The sequence below is a fragment of the Balaenoptera ricei genome, chromosome 2, assembly GCF_028023285.1.
Source record: "Balaenoptera ricei isolate mBalRic1 chromosome 2, mBalRic1.hap2, whole genome shotgun sequence".
Classification (NCBI taxonomy): domain Eukaryota; kingdom Metazoa; phylum Chordata; class Mammalia; order Artiodactyla; family Balaenopteridae; genus Balaenoptera; species Balaenoptera ricei.
Window position 1 is genome coordinate 120,965,912 of NC_082640.1, and position 23,018 is coordinate 120,988,929.

The 23,018-nt window shown below is 40.7% G+C and overlaps 1 protein-coding gene across 7 annotated transcripts in view; it reads left to right on the plus strand.

The window, feature by feature from the left end:
* Window positions 1-23,018, plus strand: part of AP4S1 (adaptor related protein complex 4 subunit sigma 1) — a 103,583-nt gene that overhangs the window by 31,466 nt on the left and 49,099 nt on the right. For 5 of the 7 annotated variants that reach the window (XM_059914051.1, XM_059914049.1, XM_059914052.1 and 2 more), the window contains 3 exons: window positions 1,230-1,437; window positions 4,035-4,121; window positions 5,824-5,889. In XM_059914051.1, coding sequence (XP_059770034.1) covers window positions 1,300-1,437; window positions 4,035-4,121; window positions 5,824-5,889 — 291 coding nt within the window. In that variant the 5' untranslated portion in view covers window positions 1,230-1,299. Of the gene's footprint in view, window positions 1-1,229; window positions 1,438-4,034; window positions 4,122-5,823; window positions 5,893-11,037; window positions 11,120-20,348; window positions 20,892-23,018 lie in introns of those variants that run through there. The other 2 variants (XM_059914053.1, XM_059914054.1) reach the window with 2 other exon arrangements.

Sequence of the window (23,018 nt, forward strand, 5' to 3'; positions counted from 1 at the left end):
TTTAAAATTTCGCTTAAGAACTGTTGTTAACCTTGGTCTTTTGCACTGATTTTCAAAGATACTACAAAATGTGAATATGATATTGTAAGATTGGCCAATGAGACAGCTCTGATGCTCATGATGAAAGAACTGGCCATTGGTCAATATTGTGCGCTTTTGCATTGATTATTTCAAAAACTATATTAAGTGTAAGAATAACAAACATGGGATTCAATACAGCTGAGTTTCAAATAAACCCACAAGCATGAATGAGGAGGAGTAGGGGTGTCATGGATCTGTGCATGCGCTTGGCCTCTGAGCTGCATCTCACCCCTGACACACAGTAATCCAGGTACGCTGGGTGCCTTAACATCCGTACAATTCAGTTTTCTTGTCCTTAAAATGGGGATAACAGAAGTCCCTGCCGCAGAAAATTGTGAGAACTAAATAATGTATGTAAATTGCTCAGTACAGAACCTTATAGGACTTGTTACAGGGCCTTGTTCGAGGACTTTGACAAATAGTTGAAGTTACTACTGCTTTCAACACTAAGGAAAGAAGAGCTTCACTACACATCCTGTCTCCATTGTCCATAGAATAAATTTCATATTCCTTAGCATAACTTCTAAAGCCAATTTTATCTTATGTGAGCAGCTCAATTTCCTATGACCATTCTTCTTGCCCCCTGACCTGCAACCAAAGTGAACTTCCCAGAGCTTTCATACCCCTATTTTCTGTGCCTCAGAGACTTTCCCTCTGGGTCATTCTTCAAGATCTTGCTTAAATGCCCCTTGTCTGGGAAGCCATTCCCAACTTTCCCGTGATGCTCCTTGTCCCTCCCTTTTGTGCACCACAGAAGTATACCCGTCCCAGTTATAACTCATCACCTTGTACTGCTGTTATTTGTTTACCTATCCAGTACCTTTGCTAGGTGTCATGATCTGAAGATCAGAAATCATTACTTCTTCATCCATATTCTCCTTCTGGTGCTTGACACATAGTTGGCGCCCAACAAGATTGATGAAACAATTGAATGAATATGAGTAGAACTACTGTGGATACTCAAAAATGTTTTGGAGGATAACTAAAGAAAATTTATCTTTAGTTATTTATTAAAGTCTCATTTAGTTCATAGGAGTGAAGACCAATGTTATCAGAAGACGTTTTACTTCTGGTTCATCTATGGAACACATTTAATATGATTCTTGAGAAATTTGATCTTGCCTTTCTGTTGTTCTTTTATTCTTCAGGTTCTGGTTACAGCTACCCCTCGCCATAACTTTTGAACTATATTTGGAAAAATACTGGCCAGAAAAAAAAATGATAAAATTTTTCCTCATGGTGAATAAACAAGGGCAGACCCGACTTTCTAAGTACTATGAACATGTGGAGATTAATAAGCGTACGCTTCTGGAAACAGAAGTCATAAAGAGCTGTCTCTCTCGATCCAGTGAACAAGTAAGTTTCTGATTCTCTCTTTGATCTCTGCATTCAACTCAGCAGTGGCAGATTTATTATTACTGAGTCTCAGGGGCCATCGTTTTCTTTGAACTACATTCTTTCAATAGCTATTAGGGAAAATTAACAAATGAAGTGAAATGAAGACTGCCGCATAGCTCTCTTTACATCCCCTTAAGGAAAATAAAAGCAAAGAAAATCAGGAAAAGTCTTGGGTTCATATTTAGGTCAGCATATTTGTCTTATTGCACTATGGAAGTGGCAGCTCAAATTTAAGCCTGCTAATAGACATACCTTTTTTTTTTGTTCATATGAATTCAGCCCTTGGAACTCTTAGGAGTGCCTGTAGCAGATGGCTTTCTTTAAGCCAAAAGATGAAGGTCAGATGACCAGTATAGAGGGGAACAGTCAAGACCCACTTTGTGCCGGAGGATAATAACATGATTCTCATGTGGAGTGCAGTTTTTTTCTGCTTATCATTTTTATAAATTTACCACCAACATAATACTGGAACAAGTAATTTAAAAACAAAACAAACTTGATTTGAACTTGTCTTATTTTATTATATAGATGGGAGAAATGGAAGTTAAAAAATTCATATGAAACAACAAATCTATCCATTCTGCCAAAATTGAGGTTAAATTAAATCGTTAAAATAATAGTAAACAGGAATTGTAAAAACTGAGTCTACTTTTACAAAGGACTTTAATTGGAGAATTACTTAGTCTAGGCCCTAAACTTGGAATCCTTTGGAAATCACTGAGCAAACTAATGCAAATTCAGAAAGCTTATTTAAATCACCCATTAATTTTGCTAGTTCTCTTTTTCAGCGCATATGTAGAAAGGCTGCTTGTGGGAACCACTGGTAAGTCAAAATATTAAGCTACATCAGTGCTCACAAGTTACGCATTAGAACGGTGTTTCCCTTGGCTTCTAAATTGATTTTCCAGTCAGAACATCTCAGAGTCCTCTTCGAATGACTACTTTGGCCTGCCGTGGCACACACTGCGTTATGTAGTTGTCAAAAGAAAACAAAAACTATTAAAGGACTGTGTTAATAGCCACATACTTTAAGTAAAGGTAAACAAACTGCAGAAGTATTTCTGTTTGAATCTTTCTACAGAATGCAGGCACTCCACAATTTCATAGTTTTCACTGATAGGTTACCCTCTGAAATATATGCTTTAAAATGAACATACCATTAGATATTTTTGAAGCATTCTAAATTATCTTAGATTTTAAAGGGAACCCACTGGGCTTTTAGCACAATCAGGTACCAAAGTAACACAGTCTCAGCTTCATTTTTATTTTATCCACAAAGGTGCTTGGATACTTTTTTTTTGAATGTCAGAAACTCCTGAGAGGCTTTGAAAAATGTTCCTCAGTTCTTTCAAATAGATTGTGTTTCCTTGAAAGATCTGACTGAACAGAAGTAATACTGGCTCTACAGTGAACCAAAAGCTGCAGAATGGTCCTGGACTTAATACTTTTATCCTAATGTCAAATAAAAGCCTCAAACGCCTCCATTATATAGATCGTTGAATGGCTTTCCCGTGGAAGAAACGCCATAATCAAAACTTGCAGCTTCGGAAATTCCTTGGCGGTCCAGTGGTTAGGACTCTGCACTTTCACTGCCAGGGATGCGGGTTCGATCCCTGGTTAGGGAGCTAAGATCCCACAAGCTGTGCAGCATGGCCAAGAAAAACCAAACCAAACCAAACCAAAACAAAAAAACTTGCAGCTTCATTCCCAGGTACATCTGAGCACCATAGAGCAACATATCCCAGTGCAAAAAGTCATACCGTTCTTGCTCAATCCTATTTGGTCAAGCGCACCCAAAAATCCAAAGGAAGGTCAACACTGTACCTTCAGCCTGCTACCCAATTCCTCTCCACCCAGTGCCTTCCTCTCCCCCTTTGTACAATGGCTTTAGGAGAGAGATGAACGGGAAGGGAGTTGTTTCCTCACTAGTCAGTAGTGGTAAGCTAGTTATTAATTCCTATAAAGCAATATTTACAATGGGAGATTTTTGTCTAGTATCTGCCACACAAAAGCCATCTTTAAATAATTTATAAAAAGAGCCTACATTGATTCTTTTCAAAAAGAAATCAAGATTTTTTCTTTTTTGCATGTGTGTATGCTCTGTAATATTTGGCTCTTGAATGACTATCAGATGGTACAAACGGAATCTCAAAAGAGCCCAGGGGAGATGGAAAGAAGAACATCTTCTTTATCATGTTGGCTTATTTTCACTTTTGGAGGCAGTCTAAAATGCTGATTATTTACTAGCCTTTTCTTTGCTGGCTGAGTTCCACACAGAGCCAAGCAAAGGAATGAGAAGAAGTACAGGTGGGAACCCATGTGAACACTCAGACATTTTTCCAAGACCACTTCTCCACCTCCCACTAGAGATGCTTCCAAGCATTCCCCTGAGTACTGTGAGGAGGCGGCCAGCAAAGACTGTGTAACATCTTAATGCTGAATATTTCTAGGAATGTGTTGACAGATACTCAAATCAGAACCTAGAAATTATGCATGCCATATTGAAGAAATCCCTGTCAGCCATAGGAATTAATGTCTAATTGTGTTTTCTCTAGTGCTCTTTCATTGAATATAAGGATTTTAAGCTGATATATCGGCAGTATGCAGCTCTCTTCATTGTGGTAGGAGTTAATGACACTGAGGTAAGATAACAGAAGAGCTTATGGAAAATACAAGAAAATTATGAATAACAGTCTGATTTTTAAAAAAAATAAATTTATTTATTTATTTTTGGCTGCGTTGGGTCTTCACTGACACGTGCTGGCTTTTCTCTAGTTGCAGTGAGCGGGGGCTACTCTTTGTTGTGGTGCGTGGGCTTCTCATTGCAGTGGCTTCTCTTGTTGTGGAGCAGGGGCTCTAGGCACGCGGGCTTCAGTAGTTGTGGCACGTGGGCTCAGTAGTTGTGGCTCGCAGGCCCTAGAGCGCAGGCTCAGTAGTTATGGCTCACGGACTTAGTTGCTCCGTGGCATGTGGGATCTTCCCAGACCAGAGCTCAAACCTGTGTCCCCTGCATCGGCAGGCGGATTCTCAACCACTACGCCACCAGGGAAGCCCAGCAGTCTGATTTTTATTCCTCCTTAAATTGACATTTTCTTCCCCACTTACCTCCATAACAATTATCTTGACTCTTGAAGGATATTGGTTTTTATCAAGGCTGGGGAAACTGTGTGGAAGAGATAAACCTAGGATTTTTTTTGGATTAGATGAGCAATTTGTGGAGAAGCACAAAACCACAGAATGCCTTCCTCGACCCTAAGCAATACCAGTTTCCTGCCCTCATTCTGTGTGGCACAGTGCGGCAGCTTAGACAAGGGTAGAGGCCAAACAACTGTGGCATTAAACATAGGCTGACATTTCAGAAGGCAGAGCAAACTGTAAATATGATTGTGTCGTAATTACATCTCATCAGATATAGTTCACCTTTTCAGAAATGGTCAGTCCCAGATCAATAGCACCTTTGGCCATGGAATCCCTGAAAGGGTATTTAAGATCTAAAATACTCTGAAATCTCAGTTGATTGTTTTTTTATCCATGAACCAAACTTTGAGATGATTTCCCCATCTTCACAGTTGGAAAAGTGATGACATGAAGACCCTGGGGGAAAAAAAACAAACAAAAAAAACCCTGGCTTTAGCCAGTTGGTGATGAAGTCAGGGAGTAGACCTCAAAACTCTATAATCACCAGACACAATCTGGTTTCAATTCAGCTAGATTCATCATGGACTTTTCAGAAAATCTTAGAGGTTAAGGTTTTCTACATTTCCCCTATTGATAAGCTTCTTTTAAACAAATAAGTCCTAGAACTATTCTGAATATTTGTCAATAGAAAGCTGCTTTGCTCACATTATCTGTTTACCAATTGCTCTAAAACCTGGTTGCTGACTGGGCAGCTCCATGTCTGATTTCCCCAATAGGTCATATTAAAACTAACTGCACCTGGGAATTCCCTGGTGGCGCAGTAGTTAAGAATCCACTTGCCAATGCAGGGGACACGGGTTCGAGCCCTGGTCCGGGAAGATCCCACATGCCGCAGAGCAACTAAGCCCGAGTGCCACAACTACTGAGCCTGTGCTTTAGAGCCTATGAGCCACAACTACTGAGCCCGCATGCTACAACTACTGAAGCCCATGCACCTAGAGCCTGTGCTCCGCAACAAGAGAAGCCACCGCAATAAGAAGCCCGTGCACCGCAATGAAGAGTAGCCCCCGTTCGCCGCAACTAGAGAAAGCCCGCGCACAGCAACAAAGACCCAACACAGCCAAAAAATAAATAAATAAATAAAAATTTTAAAATAAATAAATAAATAAAAATAAAACTAACTGCACCCTTCCTTTTTTATTTCAGAATGAGATGGCAATTTATGAATTCATCCATAACTTCGTGGAAGTTTTAGACGACTACTTCAGCCGAGTGGTAAGTCTAATGACTAAAAAATGGTTTTCGTCCTTGGCTCAATTTCCCAGAAATGGGTCTATGTCAAAAATATGTGTTAATATAGAGCTTTAATGTGTAAAAGTTAAAAATCAAATGATGCCAAATTTTCGTTACCTTTCCTTCTGGCTCATCCAGAGTGTTAGAAACCTACGTGTGTCTTAGATCTTTATAAAGAACCAGTTCTATAAGACTAAGAACCTCTTGTGTCTTTCTCTCAATTAAGATATTTTGCTATCGAACTTCCTCTCTCTTTTCTTCTTTCTTCTGCTTCCCCTCCTAGGACACCAGGACCCTTTTAGTTTAAGAATTATTTCCATCCAAACCCTTGTTTTGAGGATCAAAACCAAGTCCCCTTAAGGAATACATGAGTTCCTTTCCAGCAGTCCTTTATTTTAACACTTGTATTGAAATGTAATTTAATAACATACAGTTCACCCATTTAAAGTGTATAGTTTTTAGTATGTACCCAGAGTTGTGTAACCATCACCACAATCAAGTTTAAAATATTTCATCACCCCAGAAAGAAACACCATACCATTTAGCATTTCTCTCCCAATTATCCCCTCCACCTGCTCCAAGCCCTAGGTAATCTTCAGTCTACTTTCTGTCTCTATAAGTTTGCCTGTTCTAGACATTTTATATAAATAGAATTATATAAAGTACAATAAAATATGGTCTTTTGTGACTGTTTTTTTTTATTTAGCATAATGTTTTCAACGTTATGCTGATCACGTTGTAACATGTATCAGTATTTCTTTTTTTTATATAAATTTATTTATTTATTTATTTATGGCTGCATTCGGTCTTTGTTGCCTTGCACAGGCTTTCTCTAGTTGTGGCGAGCGGGGGCTACTCTTCGTTGTGGTGTCCAGACTTCTCATTGCGGTGGCTTCTCTTGTTGCGGAGCACGGGCTCTAGGTGCACGGGCTTCAGTAGTTGTGGAGTGTGGGCTCAGTAGTTGTGGCTCACGGGCTTAGTTGCTCCATGACATGTGGGATCTTGCCAGACCAGGGCTCGAACCCGCGTCCCCTGCATTGGCAGGTGGATTCTTAACCACTGCGCCACCAGGGAAGCCCCAGTGGTTTTCTTTTCACTTTGTTGATGGTGTCCTTTGAAACACAATAGTTTTTAATCTGGATAAAGTTAAATTATTTTTTCTTTTGTTGCTTATGTTTTAGTGTCATGTCTAAAAAGGCTTTGCCTAACCTAAGGTCATAAAGATTTACTCTTAGGTGTTCTTTTTTTTCCCAACTCAGACTTACGGATTCCAATGTTATATTTGTTTTATATATATAATAGTTTTAGCTCCTACATTTAGGTCTTTGATCCATTTTGAGTAATTTTTGTATATGGTTTGAAGTAGGGGTCTAACTTCATTCTTCTGCATGTGAATATCCAATTGTCCTAATGACATTTGTTGAAAAGACTATTCTTTCCCCCCATTGAATTGTCTTGGCATCCTTGTCAAAAATCAATTGACCATAAATGTAAGGGTTTATTTCTGGACTTTCATTCCTGTTCTAATGATTTATATGTTTATCCTTCTGCCAGGACCACTATATCTTGATGACTTTAGCTTTGCAGTTAGTTTGAAATCCAACAGTCTTTCAAAAAAGAATCAGTGAAGATGTTTTACTCTGCTACTATAGGCCTTCCTGAGACTTAGTTAGACATTCTTAAGAAGTAGTAGTGGCACAAGCTGATTTTTCAAAATTGTTTTGTTTGTTTCATTTTGCTCTTAAATAAAAGGATTAGGAAGGAACTGTTTCCAAGCTGCTTCCTCCTGAGGCAGTGAGTGGGATCTGCTACGTAATTAGTAATTCTGAGGGCACTAAAGCCTGCTAAGGACAAAACTCATGTTTTGTTTTGTTTTTATAAATTTATTTATTTATTTATTTTTGGCTGCGTTGTGTCTTCGTTGCTGCGCGCGGGCTTTCTCTAGTTGCGGTGAACGGGGGCTGCTCTTCATTGCAGTGTGTGGGCTTCTCGTTGCGGTGGCTTCTTTTGTTGTGGAGCATGGGCTCTAGGCGTGCGGGCTTCAGTAGGTATGGCCCGCGGGCTCAGTAGTTGTGGTGCGCGGGCTTAGTTGCTCCGCGGCATGTGGGATCTTCCCGGACCAGGGCTCAGACCCGTGTCCCCCTGCATTGGCAGGCGGATTCTTAACCACTGCGCCAGCAGGGAAGTCCAGAAACTCATGTTAAAAATTATATCTTCAGCCGAACTCCTAATGCCAGAAGTAAAGTTTGGCAGACTTCTTCTCTACAGGACAATCGACTAGGCTGTTTTCATTGCCTTAGTGCAGTTTGTTCTCAGAGTGTGGTTCCTGGACCAGCAACATAATTATTACCTGGGAACTTGTTAGAAATATAAACTCTTGGCCTACCCCAGACTACTGAATCAGAAACTCTGGGTTGAGGCACAGCAAACTGTGTTTTAACAAGCCTTCCAAGTGATTCTGATGCATGCTTAAGTTTGAGAACCACTGCCTTAATGCATGAGGCTTGCTGTCAGCTATTTCCTAATTCAGCGGTTGGAGCTGGGCAGCTGCCTAGTGGCCTGCGACATGGTAGTGCCTCTAGCTAGGAAAGGATTGGTGCCCTCCAAAGCTGAAAGAGCAAGAGGTCTGGCCATTCCAGAGACTGGCCTTGCAGGGACAGGGTCACTGGGGCTGGTTTTAAAATCCATCTTCTTATTGATTGCTTGGAGAGAGCACTATAGACCAGCACTTTCTGTCCAATAGAACTTTCTGCAGTGATAGAAATGTTCTCTATCTGTGCCATCCAATGTGGTAGGTGCTAAGCCACATGTACCTCTTGAATACTTGAAATGTGATTAGTGTAAATGAGGAATTGAAATTATAATTTTATTTAATATTAATTGATTTAAATCGCCACGTGAGGCAGGTGGTTACCATATGGACAGCATAGCTCTAGTTCCAGCTTATCTCCTGATGACCACTTTCTTAGACAGACTGATTGCAAGTCAGGGTCTGTGATTCAGAGCTGGCCATGGTTAGTCACTTTAAGGGAACACCTATCAAGAAGAATATGATTTCCCAAAATAGCAATGTTTTAAACCTGGGAGAATAAAGCGTGGGTACAGGCACTATCATTGCTAAGGTTTTTAAAATTATTATATTCGGTAACTAAGAATAAATAGCAGGTTGCTGAATTTTAGCTCTTATTCTAGGGAGAGAGTCAGTGACCACATAAACCACAGAAGTAAAGATTAGAATTTAATTTAAGCCAGGTGATTATACAGGACTTGGACAGTACTAAGGGATGACCCGGTTTAGGATGACAGTAGCAAAAAGAAGAAAAATAGGAGAGAAAAGAGAACCCTGGGAAAGAAAATAGAATCTGTCCCACTCATGGCGAATGCCTTGTCATCTAAGATTTATTTTTAGGTTTGTGAGTTTTAAACAGTCTTTCTGGGGCTATTTTTAATCTTAGAGTTTCCAAGTCTTAAATGTGGAGATCAATCTCATGCTGTCTGGGCTGAAAGGAGCATCTTAACATCACATTTCAAAACAGAAAGCCAGGGCTTCCCTGGTGGCGCAGTGGTTGAGAATCTGCCTGCTAATGCAGGGGACACGGGTTCGAGCCCTGGTCTGGGAAGATCCCACATGCCGTGGAGCAACTAGGCCCGTGAGCCACAACTACTGAGCCTGCGCGTCTGGAGCCTGTGCTCCGCAACAAGAGAGGCCGCGATAGTGAGAGGCCCGCGCACCGCAATGAAGAGTGGCCCCCGCTTGCCGCAACTGGAGGAAGCCCTCGCACAGAAACGAAGACCCAACACAGCCAAAAATAAATATAATAATAAATAAATAAATAAAAGATTACTATTAAAAAAAAAACAAAACAGAAAGCCAGCCCAGTTAGCTTCAAAAGAGGCAGTTTTGCAAGAGATGAAGGCTGTTGCTGTTGAGGAAGTGGGATCAGAGTTGTCAGTGCTGCACTTGACAAACCTTAAGTCCCTTCAAAGATGAATTTAGCTGTTTCATCTTTTCTCCATCTGTGACTTTTTCAGGACATAAATTTGTTCATTAAAAAAAATTAAAAATACATATGAGCAAAAAGAAAGGGCAGATCATCAGTGAGCATGCCGTTTATTGATACATACTGTTAGGTACATTGCCTTTTAGGCTTTATGTATCTGTCTGTATCTAACTATATCTATATCTATCTACATATATACAGGGGATAATGCTGTATATACCATTTTATGACTAGCTTTTTTATTTTTTATTTTTATTATTTTTATTTATTTATTTATTTATTTTTGGCTGTGTTGGGTCTTCGTTGCTGTGCACGGGCTTTCTCTAGTTGCGGTGAGCGAGGGCTACTCTTCGTTGCGGTGCATGGGCTTCTCATTGCGGTGGCTTATCTTGTTGCGGAGCACAGGCTATGGGTGTGTGGGCTTCAGTAGCTGTGGCTCACGGGTTCTAGAGCGCAGGCTCAGTAGTTGTGGCACACCGGCTTAGTTGCTCCGCGGCATGTGGGATCTTCCCGGACCAGGGATCGAACCCGTGTCCCCTGCATTGGCAGGCAGATTCTTATCCACTGCGCCACCAGGGAAGCCCCAGACTAGCTTTTTTATTTAACAGTATGTCGGGACTTATGTACCTATGTCATCATTTGTGGATTTGCTATAATTTATTTAAGTAGTCCCCCCTTGATAGACACTTAGCTTGTTTTCAGCAATTTGCTACTATAAATAACATTACCCTGAATATGCTGTCACACATCATTGTGCCGTTATTTAATTGTTCCCTTAGGGGAGACTTCTAGAAGTAAAACTGATGGATTCAAACTGTGTGCACATTATTACGATTTTGTATATACCTATCAGATTACCTGTGATCTGTAAATGTTGCATTAGTTTATTCCCTCTACACTCTAAAGGTGAATTGTTCTAACCTATAAAAGTCCTCTAAACTGCAGCCTATTTCTTTTTTTTAAATCACTGTCCCAAACTCAGGGCCTTCCCGCACTCAGGCTTCTCCCTACAGAGCAGCCTCTCCCACCTGCTTTCAGGCTGGCAACCAGAGCAGCCGCTGTCTCTGCTAAGTGCATTGTGTCCCAGTGTCTCCTTCTCATCCTTGCACTCTTTTCTCTTTTCCAGAGTGAATTAGATGTATCCTTTTTCAGTGCTGTGAACCAAGTTTTCCATAGTACTTGGCAAAGAACAGGCTAGTCTTGATCAGGTAAGTGCCATGGAGCAGGAAACCAATTCAGCAGAATCCAGAATTCAGAAGGCTAATCATCAACAGCTCTGACAAGACAGCCAGAGGTACAGGTGCTTTGCAGAAACCGTCCACCCTTTTTCACAGAGACGATTCTTGTATTTTTCAGACAGGGCAATGCTATGGTGGTAGTTAATAATCACTCTTATATATTAATTTAACTTTTGCATATGGAATAGACTTTTGCAGAATTTAAATAACACAGCCAGAAAGTGCTTGGTCCTCCTAGAGAGAATGGATTTCCATAGCTCTAGGTATAAATCTCCAGAAATTCCCCACATGATCAGAAGAAGGCCTTCAGGGATGATAAACTGGAAGGTTAAAGAAATTGCCTGGCTTGTATTCATCTCCTTTTATAGCAGAGGAAGCTCTCCTTTTCTTCTCTTCTCCTTTCTAAATCAAAGTATCCACGGGCCCCAAGAACAAGCATGATTTTACTTAGAATATTGCAGGCCTGCGGATTTTGGCAGGAGCCCACTGGGCTTTATGTGAGTGCTCTGGAGGCAAGTTGTCTTTTAAGTTAATTTTTACTTCGGAAATCTGCTTACCACTTGAACGCAATAAATAGGTGTCCTTTGAGAAAACATCAGGCTTGAATCTGAAATAGTAACATTAATTATAACAAATATATATTAATTATAACATGTTTGTGTGTGTATATACACACACACATATGTGTGTATATATATAAACATATATGTGTGTGTGTATGTATACACACACACACACACACACACACATACACACATACACATTAGATACCTATGCCCAGAAACAGTATGTCAGTATATTCTGGGGAAATGGCCATTTACCCTTTACTATTGATAGAAAATGTCATGTTGATAAACTTGATTTGCAGGCTGTATTTGAAGCCTCTTTAAATTAATTGGGGAAATCTGAGTGCCCTCTTGTGGTGAGTGACCTAAATCTGTGGTCCTTTTGACCTAGGAGACCCAAGACCAGACTGTATATTAGGGTGTATTTTTATTCAGCATGTCACATTCCATTTTAACTAAGTCCTTTAAAGCAATTCAAAATAAATCTCTTCCTCCTTGTACAGGGTAATAAGAAAAATGACTTTTGATTTAAGAAGTCATCAGGAAGACAGCAAAAGCTAATAGACACTTTACTGGGACTATAGATACCCAAGTTTTGCTTTCAGTGCTGCTACCAGCTAGCTGTGTGTCTCAGACAAGACACATAACCCCCTCATCTCAGAATGATAGAATTAAACTAGAAGAGCCTTAACACCCTCTCAGCCTTAATGTTTGATGTTGCCATGACTAGGTAACTGAGCTGAGTTATCTTACACCTAGAACAGGATGGGAAAGTCTTGTAAGTCTAGATATTCAGAGAAGTAAAGTGAATCAGATATAGTAGGATGTGTATTATAGTTGGACTCAGTGTGTTGATGTGTCTTATATATTGACTAGGTGTTTATTAAAAGTAGAGATGGGTTTGTCTTTGTATCCCTCTAGTGTATAGCATAGGTCCATGTAATGAACTCCAGCATTCTTGTTTGAATTTAATTGTCACACCAAAGCACACAAGTTTCATCCTTACCCTTCATTTTACTTAGTTTCATTTTTGCCTTCTCTTCCTCTCTGACCAACTTACATCTTCCTGTTCTTGGGAAATACTTAGGCATATCCACCTGACATATTAGGAATTTTGCATAATTTAGAGAAGGGAACTAAGTCTCTCCAGACCTGGAAGTGTATGTCTGTGCTCAAGCTGTAAGTTCACGTGGCCCTCCCATGGTCTAAAAGTGCAGCAGGGGGCAGGGCAGGCAGGGCATGGGGCACCTCTCTTCTACTGAGATTCTGGAAGAGTTTCTGCCCTCAGCCATCTGAAAAAGGTCAAATTACAAACCCAGGACTCTATTCTGCCTCATACATAGTTTTTTTTTTTTGGCTGGGCTGCACAGCTTGCAGGATCTTACTTAGTTCCCCGACCAGGGATTGAACCCAGGCCCCGGCAGTGGAAGCTCGGAGTCCTAACCACTGGACCGCCAGGGAATTCCCCACAGTTCTGTTTAACTGTCACGTTGAAGAAGTCCAGGGAAAACTTTACACATCAGTTTCTTAACAGTAAGACAAGGGAGCCTTTTAGAGGTGTGGCCTCACAGACAGACCGCATCACCACCCTGGTAGCATGTAACCAGGAACCTGCCAGAGCAGCTAACGTTGTACCAGGAAAGCTTCCTTAGGCCTTGAAAGGTTGAACCAGCAGCTGACACAATTGCAACTTGGAACCGGTTCTCCCAACACTCAGAGCACGTAACCTTTGTGTTTGCTCAGATTAAGGAAGCCTTCCACGTCCGTCTGCTTGGAACAGACACGATTTAAGGCTCAGTCTTGTTGCAGCAACAGGAAGGTGGGAGTCCAAACATTATGGAGCTCCCAAGAAGCCCTTTACTCGCAGTCTTTCTCCAGAGACTTTACCGCCCTGAAGCCTTTTAAGAAGGGAGCAGTTTTCCAGAGCCTGTAGGGTTAGACGTTGGGAAATTAAATGCATTGTTTACATTTTTCCCTAGTATGGACTTGTTCTACTTCTAAGAAGACTAACGTCACAGAGCAAGGCAGATGGGTTATTAAAAAGAAACGACGTAAGCTCAGGAAATCAGGACAGAAATTCTGGTTTGTCGAAAACCCTTCTACTAAGTGGAAACTCTCTGTTGCAGAGTAGTCTCAAGTGGGGCGGCCTGCACCCCGGGGGCTAAGCACATCAGGACCTAAACCGTTCACGTGCGCTGAAGCAGCTCTGATACCCTCTTCATATTCCACTCCACCCGCGGGGCTGAAATGTTGCTTGAGGACTTCTGTCGGGAAAGTTTACCCTTCCTCATACTTTGGTAGACTTATTTAAGACTTCAAATTCTACGAATTAAGATGATAGTTTTTAGGAACCAACTGATGAGCTTCTCAGTATGTGCTCAGCTCCAGAGCCCCAGGTTTGCTGAATTCTCCAGACAATTCATAATTCAAAGGAGCAATCTGATCCCCTTCTGCTAAATAGTCAGAGGAGGGCACCCATGAACAGCGCTCTGTAGAAGTCCAATTCCTCCCCAGTTCAGTGCACACCTAATGTGTGTGAAGGTACCAAAACCCTTGACACCCCTTTTGGTATTTGGTGGCCTTAAAGAGGCTTAAAGACTTGGTTTATTTTGGCTAGAATGGAATGCAGCAGTACTGCCTTCAGACCCGGACAACCAGGGTCCCCTTCCTGGGCCCTGTGCTTTAGAGGACCCTACTCTAGCTCTCCTTCAGCAGCACCCCTCTCCATGGGGTTAAAGATGCTTACCCAGAGCTGGCAGGGCCCCCCACCCACTCCTTGACCACCCTCCAGCACCTGGGTCCCCAGAATTTAGCGGGTACCTGGTCATGCCAGTGCCTGCTGCCAGGGCCTATGCAGGTCTCTCTACCACCCCAGGACTGGAGGCAGGAATGATAGAGAGGCTGGGATGGTAAGGGGGGTATTCCACATGCATGCATGGGAAGAAAAGCCAGGAACAAGCTGGGGTTCCTATTTATATCTTCGTGCCCCCTCCCCAACAAATATAGGATAACTCTAGAATCCAGAATGTTTTCTTCATTCAAAAATATCTTAAAAAAAAATCTTTAGAACACTCATGTTTTTACTTTGTAAGTCCTTAAAGTCCAAAAGCTTGAGCAATTAATTCTAGAGCCTAAAAGCTCACATGCGTGATGTGAAACATGCTCTCTTTACTGCAGCTGAGGGTGGGCGAGTAGGAAGGGCCTCCATCCTCTTGCACTCTCTTATGACTCAGCTAGTTATCTACCAGGGTGTGCCCTGGAGGACTCAAAGCACCCAGCCAACAGTAAGAGCACCGCTAAGATTTGCAGTCAGGCCTTGATCAGGCCCCAGGCCCCAGTAGGGGGCATCTATCTGTCATTCCTTCATTACTTTCCTAAAATCCCAAACACCTTTAGAGGACCAGAAACCAGAACAGGCCTTCTCCAAATAGGAGATAATTTCAGCCTGACTTAATGAGAAATCAAAAAAGTAACTTGTTCAACTAGGGGCTATGGAAATACTGGCAAGAAGACCAAAGAAATTCTCTAGGGAAATCATCCAACACTGAAGTGGCAGCTTCTAAAGGAACTGAAATTTTCTCGATGGTCTCTCAGAAAGTTAAAATAATTAATTGTTATTACAAAAGGATTTCTTTTGAGGTATGGTGGAGCATGTGACTACATCAGGAATAGCTTGATCATATCAGAAAGGAGTAAACTAGCTTTCCTCTCCCTGAAGGTTACTTTTAGAGTCATAGGGTTTGACTGCTTTGGAGTTGGAAGAAAACTACACAATCATCAAGTTAAAATCTCACTTTTTAGACAAAGAGGCTGAGGCTCAGAGACCGATACCAGTTCTGTCCCAGAGTAGCTCTATGGATTGCTTGTCCCAAACCACAGAGCTACTTTGGCACAGAGCTGGTACTGGTTTCCGGGTTTCCAGAGCCTTTGATTCTAGGGCTACAAATGTGATTTAAGATTAAATTTGACACTTTTTGAAAATTCATAATCGTCTGGAGTAGCTTGTAGCAAATTAGTCTCTAAGAAAACATTTATAAAGTGCCTGGCACCATGCTGTCTTGGTGTTTCCTGAATAAGGGAAGAAGTTTTAGAGAAACCCTGGTCTTTGGTTGGAGGAGTCGTAAATAATGAAAAATTTTGAAGCGAATACCTGAATGTCTTGATAAAAGCATGCTTTCCAAAAGTGACGTTCACGTCAGAGATTTCTAAACATCTTTTCCTTTTGAAAATATGTCCATTGAAGCAAGAGAAGAGAGCAGGCCCCTGGGCCCAAGGGAATGTGTGCAGCTGGTCCAGTCTTTGGGGAGGGCAGGCACGGAGGGGTAAGGGGGCCACAGCCCGCTCCAGCATGAGAGTTCTAGTCAAGTCATGAGTGATGAGTCTCAGAATTATGAACAGTCTCCAAGGGAGTCAGCCATTCACCTGGGAAAGGGATGTGAAAGTTCCAGATTAAACAGTTCTGCCTTCCAGGCTATTTTGGCCCTCCCTAGCTTTAGCCATCTCTCTGTGTCCTTTAAGTGTGTTTCTGAGTCCTTTAGGTGCCATATTCATCCCCTACTATTCCTCCTATCCCTCCCTACCGGGTCCCTCTGCCTTACCCCCACTCCTTCTGTTCTATGCTTCTGGGTTCTGTTTTACTCAGGAATAGTGGCAGCAAGCTATGAGAAGCAACAGAGAATTTGGGGGAAAAAACAAGAGAAATGACAGGCTCATTGACCCCAGTGCTGACTTTGATATTTGTGTAATTTTACATAAGCCTATATAAACTTAAAAAAAAATTACACTGGGATGTCTTTGTTGCTCTCAGAATATGAATGGATCTTTCAGGAAAACCTACTTAACAACAACAATAAACAAACACTCCTTTTCAGTGACCTAATTAACTAAAGGCCATACTAAGCCTAAAAGTGAACACAGGACTATTACAAGGAGAGTTTATCCAGAACTATGCAGAATCTTCATGATAATCTTCCATACAGTAGCATTTGATTTTCTGTGGGAAATGTGAGCACATTGGCCCTTTGCAACTTATCTAATTCCATGGGAAATTGAGTTAAAGTATAAAAAAAAGAGAACACGTTTTTTCCCCACCCTACTTAAAGAACTTTCCTTAGCTAGGATCTTTATTTATTTATTTATTTATTTTATTTTGGGCTACGTTGGGTCTTCGTTGCTGTGTGCGGGCTTTCTCTAGTTGGGGCGAGCAGGGGCTACTCTTCATTGCAGAGCACGGGTTCTAGGCACGTGGGCTTCAGTAGTTGTGGCTCTCGGGCTCTAGAGTACAGGCTCAGTAGTTGTGGCGCACGGGCTTAGATGCTCCGTGGCGTGTGGGATCTTCCCCAGCCAGGGATTGAATCTGTGTCCCCTGCATTGGCAGGTGGATTCTTAACTACTGCACCACCAGGGAAGTCCTAGCTAGGATCTTAAAAAAAAAAAAGAAAAAGAAAATCAAATAAGAAGACAAGGGATCTGAGGCCAAAATCTAGAATTAGAAAGTTTAGTTTCTAGGCTGGGCTCTTCCCTGGAATTGCTTTTGAGGTCCCATTAGAATGTATGCTGCTCAGTTTTCTCTTACTAAAGGAGAACTAGACTACCACAGTGGTGTTAAAATACCATATTGAAAAAGTGCTTTATGATCCAGAGATCAAAATTCCAATGTATGAACCAGAAACATTTCAATCACTCTAATTAAAATATTGATTTCAAGTGGCACTAATATTACTGGGGTCCTATTCAACTATTCAACTCCAATCCACATGACATAGAAATTCAGAAAGGCTCTAGGTTTCCGGGTTGGGAGAAAGTGGGGCTTTATGAATCTGCTCTTTAAGAGGCTCTTTCTAGTTCCTATCAGCTCCAACCTTAGGGTGCCCATGAAGGTAAACAAGTTTCCTCAAGGATCTTTAAGTCAGTTGAATTCAGTAAAACCTGAAGGTTGGACCCTCTTAAACTAGTCATTCTCAGCTCATCACCTTAATAGACCAACAGCTTGTGCCTTTCTTGCTTCCTCCTATTCCAAATGTCAGGGCTAAAGTGTGTTTGCCTCTGTTTATTGCCACGGGACTTGGCATATAGGGCATTTTTTGGTCCCTGCTCACCTGGCTTGTAACCCAAATGCCATTACTCTTGGCTTTTCCAGTGTGCACAAGTAACTCATAAACCAAATCAAGATGTGAACAACAGCTGGATTCTTATTTTAAAGGAGTCACATGATTCCAAGGGGAAATCAGCTTTCAGGCTTTTGCCTCACATTGGATTTGGTCTGTGGTTTCCCTTTATAGTGCCAGAAAGTTGCATGATTATGAGGGGTTTGAGCCAGATACTCAGGCAGTCACATGCCCACAGTACAGAATGCCCTCACTGAGCAATTCATGTTTCCAGGATGTTGGGAAATTCAGACTTGCTGAAGGACCTTGTCCTTGCATTGTGAGGATGCCAGTGGTTGATATGATTCAGCAGTAAATTCTAATCTGAATTTCAAAACATTGAGCTAGTTGTTCAAGGGGACATCTGAATTGCTGACCATATTCTTGCCAAAGATGGAGCAGTCTTCAGAGCAGCTTGATCCCTGCATTGATTCAAATAGAATAGATTAAAATGAGATCTCCTTCTACCTCAGAATCACCCTGGATGGGTTGACATTTTCAAAGGCACTAGGCTTTAAACAACAAGGTCCTGTTGTATAGCACAGAGAACTATATTCAATATCCTATGATAAACCATAATGTAAAAGAATATTTTAAAACTGAATGTATATATGTGTGTATAACTGAATCACTTTGCTGTACAGCACTAATTCACACAACATTGTAAATCAACTATACTTAAAACAAAAAACCTTGACACCAAAAAAAAAAAAAAAGGGCACTAGGCTTTCATTGTCCTTAGTGAATACAACAGGGGGATTCTACAGGGCATTTTTTTCATGCAGTCACCTGTGCTTCCCAGCTCTGCCTTCCTTTATACCTGGCTGTCGTTCCTACCTTGTCCTGGCTTCTAAGTTCTGGCTTCTGGGTCTGGTGAAGAGGATTGAGTCAAGAGCCTAATATTCCAGTCCCAATTTGGCCATGGACAAAGCAATCATCCATCTAATTGGAAGATATTATTAATAGGTATAACAGAGTAAAGCTTTTTTTTTTTCTGGGTCACTTAAGGACAGTTCCCACGGGCTCCTGAAAAAGTTTATTCTGCTGGAGGACTATTTGCACGGAGCTTAATGAGGTATTAACACAGAGCCTAATAGAAACTTAAAAGTCATTCCCAGGATTGTCTCATTCTCTATAGATGTACTTCACTAAACAAAGACAATAGACTTGAACATCTGGAATTATTGGGAAGAAAAATCAGGTGGTAACGGCTCATTTTACAAAGATTCACTAATTATGAACTCCCGTAGTGCACTTAATCACTCGCTTGTTGAATGAAGTTTGTCTATTTGAAACAATCCGTCAGCTGTTTTTTGTTTTGTTCTGTTTTTTTCTAAACGGACCAGGATTGTGCTCTTTAGTGATGGAAACTTAAGATAGTAAAGCATAGAATTTAGAAACGTTCAACCATTATCATCTTCACTCTCAAGAGTTTAATCCTCTCTTCCAGAACAGGTCAGTTCTCTCTTCCAGTTCAGTTTCACAAAAGTTAGGTACTCAAATGAAGGGACTCCTGGAGGAAGGACTTGGCTCTTTCTAATTAGCCAGACATCACAGTCTAACAGTGTTTTCTTCTTCTCCCATGCCCTGTACTAACTTTCCAATAAGAACATCAGTAAGCTAAAGTGGCTCCATCATTCTCAAATGAGTATTTTTAGAATGCTCCATTTATAAGAGGTACTCTCTTGAAAATCGGAATATTTATCTCCTTGGGAATTAAGTCAGCATTGCCTTTTCTTCACTCATTTCTCCTCATGGTTATTTTTTTCTTTAGCCTACCTGACACAAAAGATACTCAAGGTGCAGTACTGTAAAGGCATTTGTTGGGGTGGAGTTTTGAGGGCGGAGGGAGGGTGTATACTCAGCAGCCTCAGGCCTCTCCTGAGAAGTCTGGAAGCAGAGCAGTTAAGCCCAAACTTTCGGTTTAAATTCCAGCTCTGACAATTACTAGCCATGTGACTGTGGGCAATGGCTTTGAGCCTGTTTGTTCCTGTGTAAAATGAGGATCATGTTAGCATGTACATCACCGAGTCGTAGAGAAGACTGAAATAATACATGTAAAACACTCAACACAATGCCTGGAACATAATGAGTATTCAGTAAGTCATGGCTGTTACTGTTGTTACTATTGTCTGGGAAGACATTGTTCTTGAGGTCAGGTCACACTCTTAACAAAATTTATTTGCTTTGTTCTCCAGCTCTTAGTAGAGAGTCCGTCTCCCTCTGGCTAAAAGGTATAGCTGTTCCATTTCTATGTCTATTGTCCAGTTAGCCTAACCGAGGTGAAATTAGGTATATATGTGTACATGAAGGTAATAATTTCTAATATAAATACCAATTTTAAATTTAATTTCAGGAATTCTGTTAAAATAAAAAACAAACCTTCATGCTTAGACTAATTTACACTGGAAAAATTCCAGGCAAAGTCATGTTATTATTTACTGAATGTTAACATTTTTATAACTAATTTCCTTAATATGACCCTAGATAATGTTTAATTTGGATAAAGTACACATCATTTTGGATGAGATGGTGTTAAATGGCTGCATTGTGGAAACGAATCGGGCAAGAATTCTTGCCCCTCTACTAATTCTTGATAAGATGTCAGACAGCTGAAAACAGAAAGGCTCTGCCACACAACATCGACTTATAGGAAATGAGGACACCATGGAATACCTCTCAACATCACTAGCCCAAAAGAATCTGGAAGACCAAACACTACAAAATGGGCTGTCCTTCCAAAGACATTTTAAATAGGTGTTTTCCACAGTTCCTAAATGGAAAACAAAACTGTGTTTTAAAACATGATGCACAAAGAAAATTTTTCTCTAAACGGAGAGACAAGTTTTATTTTCTGACCATAAGCATTTTTTTCCTCACTTGTTTGTTTAGATTTTGTGGAGTACTGAGGGAAACTCTTTTGGTTTCTGCTTCCCTTTGCAAAGGGATAAATTCAGGAATAGCATCATGGGGTGGGAAGAAAATGTGGCACCTCTCTATTGGCCAATAAACTTTTAAAATTGACTTGAACACGCATAGCACTTTGAATAATACTGTTTTCTGAATGCTTTTTCCTTACAAAGTCAAAATGTGTGTACCTAATGAAAATTGCAGAATCAAATATTCTTTGCCAGTTTCTAAAAGCCTGATATCCATTTTATGGGTACTTGGCAACTACAATGACATCATGTAATTAACTCTACAGAGAACGTTACTACCTAATAATGAATCGCTAAGACAGCCCTTTAGCTATCCTATATGCCGTATTGTAAAGGGTTAGTCTTATTAGTAAACTTATTTGTAAATGAAATTTAGTTCAGAGTTTAAAAACAGAATGCAAGAGTGTATCTCTGTTCAGGTTGCCCTGAAATAACTCCATCTTCCCCTCCCTTTTATTCCTTCATCCCCTTCTCCTAGAATGTCTTGAAGCAAAGAAAACTACTAAGTCACTATAGAAGAGCAATGCTCTGATCCTCCCAAACCTTTCTGTATATATGCTTTTGCTTCGTAACAGCAGACGATACAGAACTGTCTTAGGTAAAAGCATGTTCATGTGCACGTTAGGGTAGGAGGGCAAGTACATTGGAGGACACAGAAATATAGTCTTGATACATGAAGCTATTGGGCCATCCTATGGAGTTCCAAGAGTTCTTTCACCTACAACACTCCATCCTCCAAAAGAGGACGTAAATGGGCATTCTAGGCAGTAATTCATTCAGTACTGTTTGATTTCTCTCCCTCTCTCGTGTATGTGTGCATAAGAGGGATTTTGTTTAAATTCTTTATGTGTTTCTAAAAATTCACTTACATATTTCAAAGTTTGCATCTACCAGGCAACCAGTCAATAATGGACTCCAAAAGCAAACCTTAGCTGTTTTGGACTCATTCAGGAAGGCAGAGGAAAGGCTTCTGACCTGCCAGAACAGTGAATGGTATGCATTAAGTAGCCAAGGTCTGGGGAAAGCCCAGTCTAGATGAAAGTGCTTTGGAGGTCTTTCTGAGACATAATTAGTTGGGAAACACTGGCCTAGTTGGTAGGCACTTAATCAGTAGCACATTCGGGTAACTGCTGAAACTGGTACACCAGAAGTAACTAGGGAGTGAATAAAATTAATTTTGGGGTCACACCAAAATAGCATTCAAATAACATCTTGGCACAGATTTTAGTACCTTGAGAGAATAACAATTAAAAAAAAAAAAATACTAGGTAGATACCACTGGAAAAAATACTCCAGAGGCTAGTGTATTTGAAGACCTGAGTAGATGTCTCACAATACTTGACTCATACGCAAAGTGAACTCTAATGTGACTCTCTGTTGTGTGACAGGCTGTGTCATCATCTCACTTCAGGTTTGTTGCTGAACTGTGACTACCAGCTTTAAGTGATTTTCAGACTCATGAAATTTATGTCTCAGACTGGTCAGCTTTACCTTGTTCTTGGACTTCTGGTTCTACAGGAAGATTCCTGACATTTCAGAGTTACTCACTGTATAAGATTCATCAACTTTACCTGCTGTAGTAATGTGCTAGACCAGGATTCAGCAAACCTTTTCTGCAAAGGGCCAGACAGTAAATATTCTAGGCTTCGTGGCCCATATGGTCTTTGCTGTAACTACTCAGCTCTGCCACTGTAGTGCAAAAAAAGCCATAGATTATACATAAATAAATCAGCATGGCTGTGTTCTAATAAAACTTTATTTATTTTTGGACACAAATCTGAATTTCATAAAATTTTCACATAAGATATTATTATTCTTTTTTATTTTTTTCAACCACTTACAAATTTTAAAACCATGTTTAGTTCATGGGCCATACAAATGCAAACGGCAGGCCACAGTTTGCTGACCCCTGTGCTAGACTAGTCTTGGTAAAAGCTGGCTATTGACAGACATTTTAGAGACTTAAATAATACACATAAACTGGATTTTTTTCTACTGCTAGTGTAAAGTTCTAGTCATGCATCCACGTATTGAGACAATCACCACCACTGTTTTCTGGATTAAAGCATAGGTCATACGTTTAAATATTGCTATTATGTTTTATTTTAACTTTTATTCTCGCAGAGAACTGTGAAGCTAACAATAAGGTAAATTATATAAATGCTGCCTCTGATTACATAGTCACAACATTCTCATGCAGAGAACAGACACACTACGC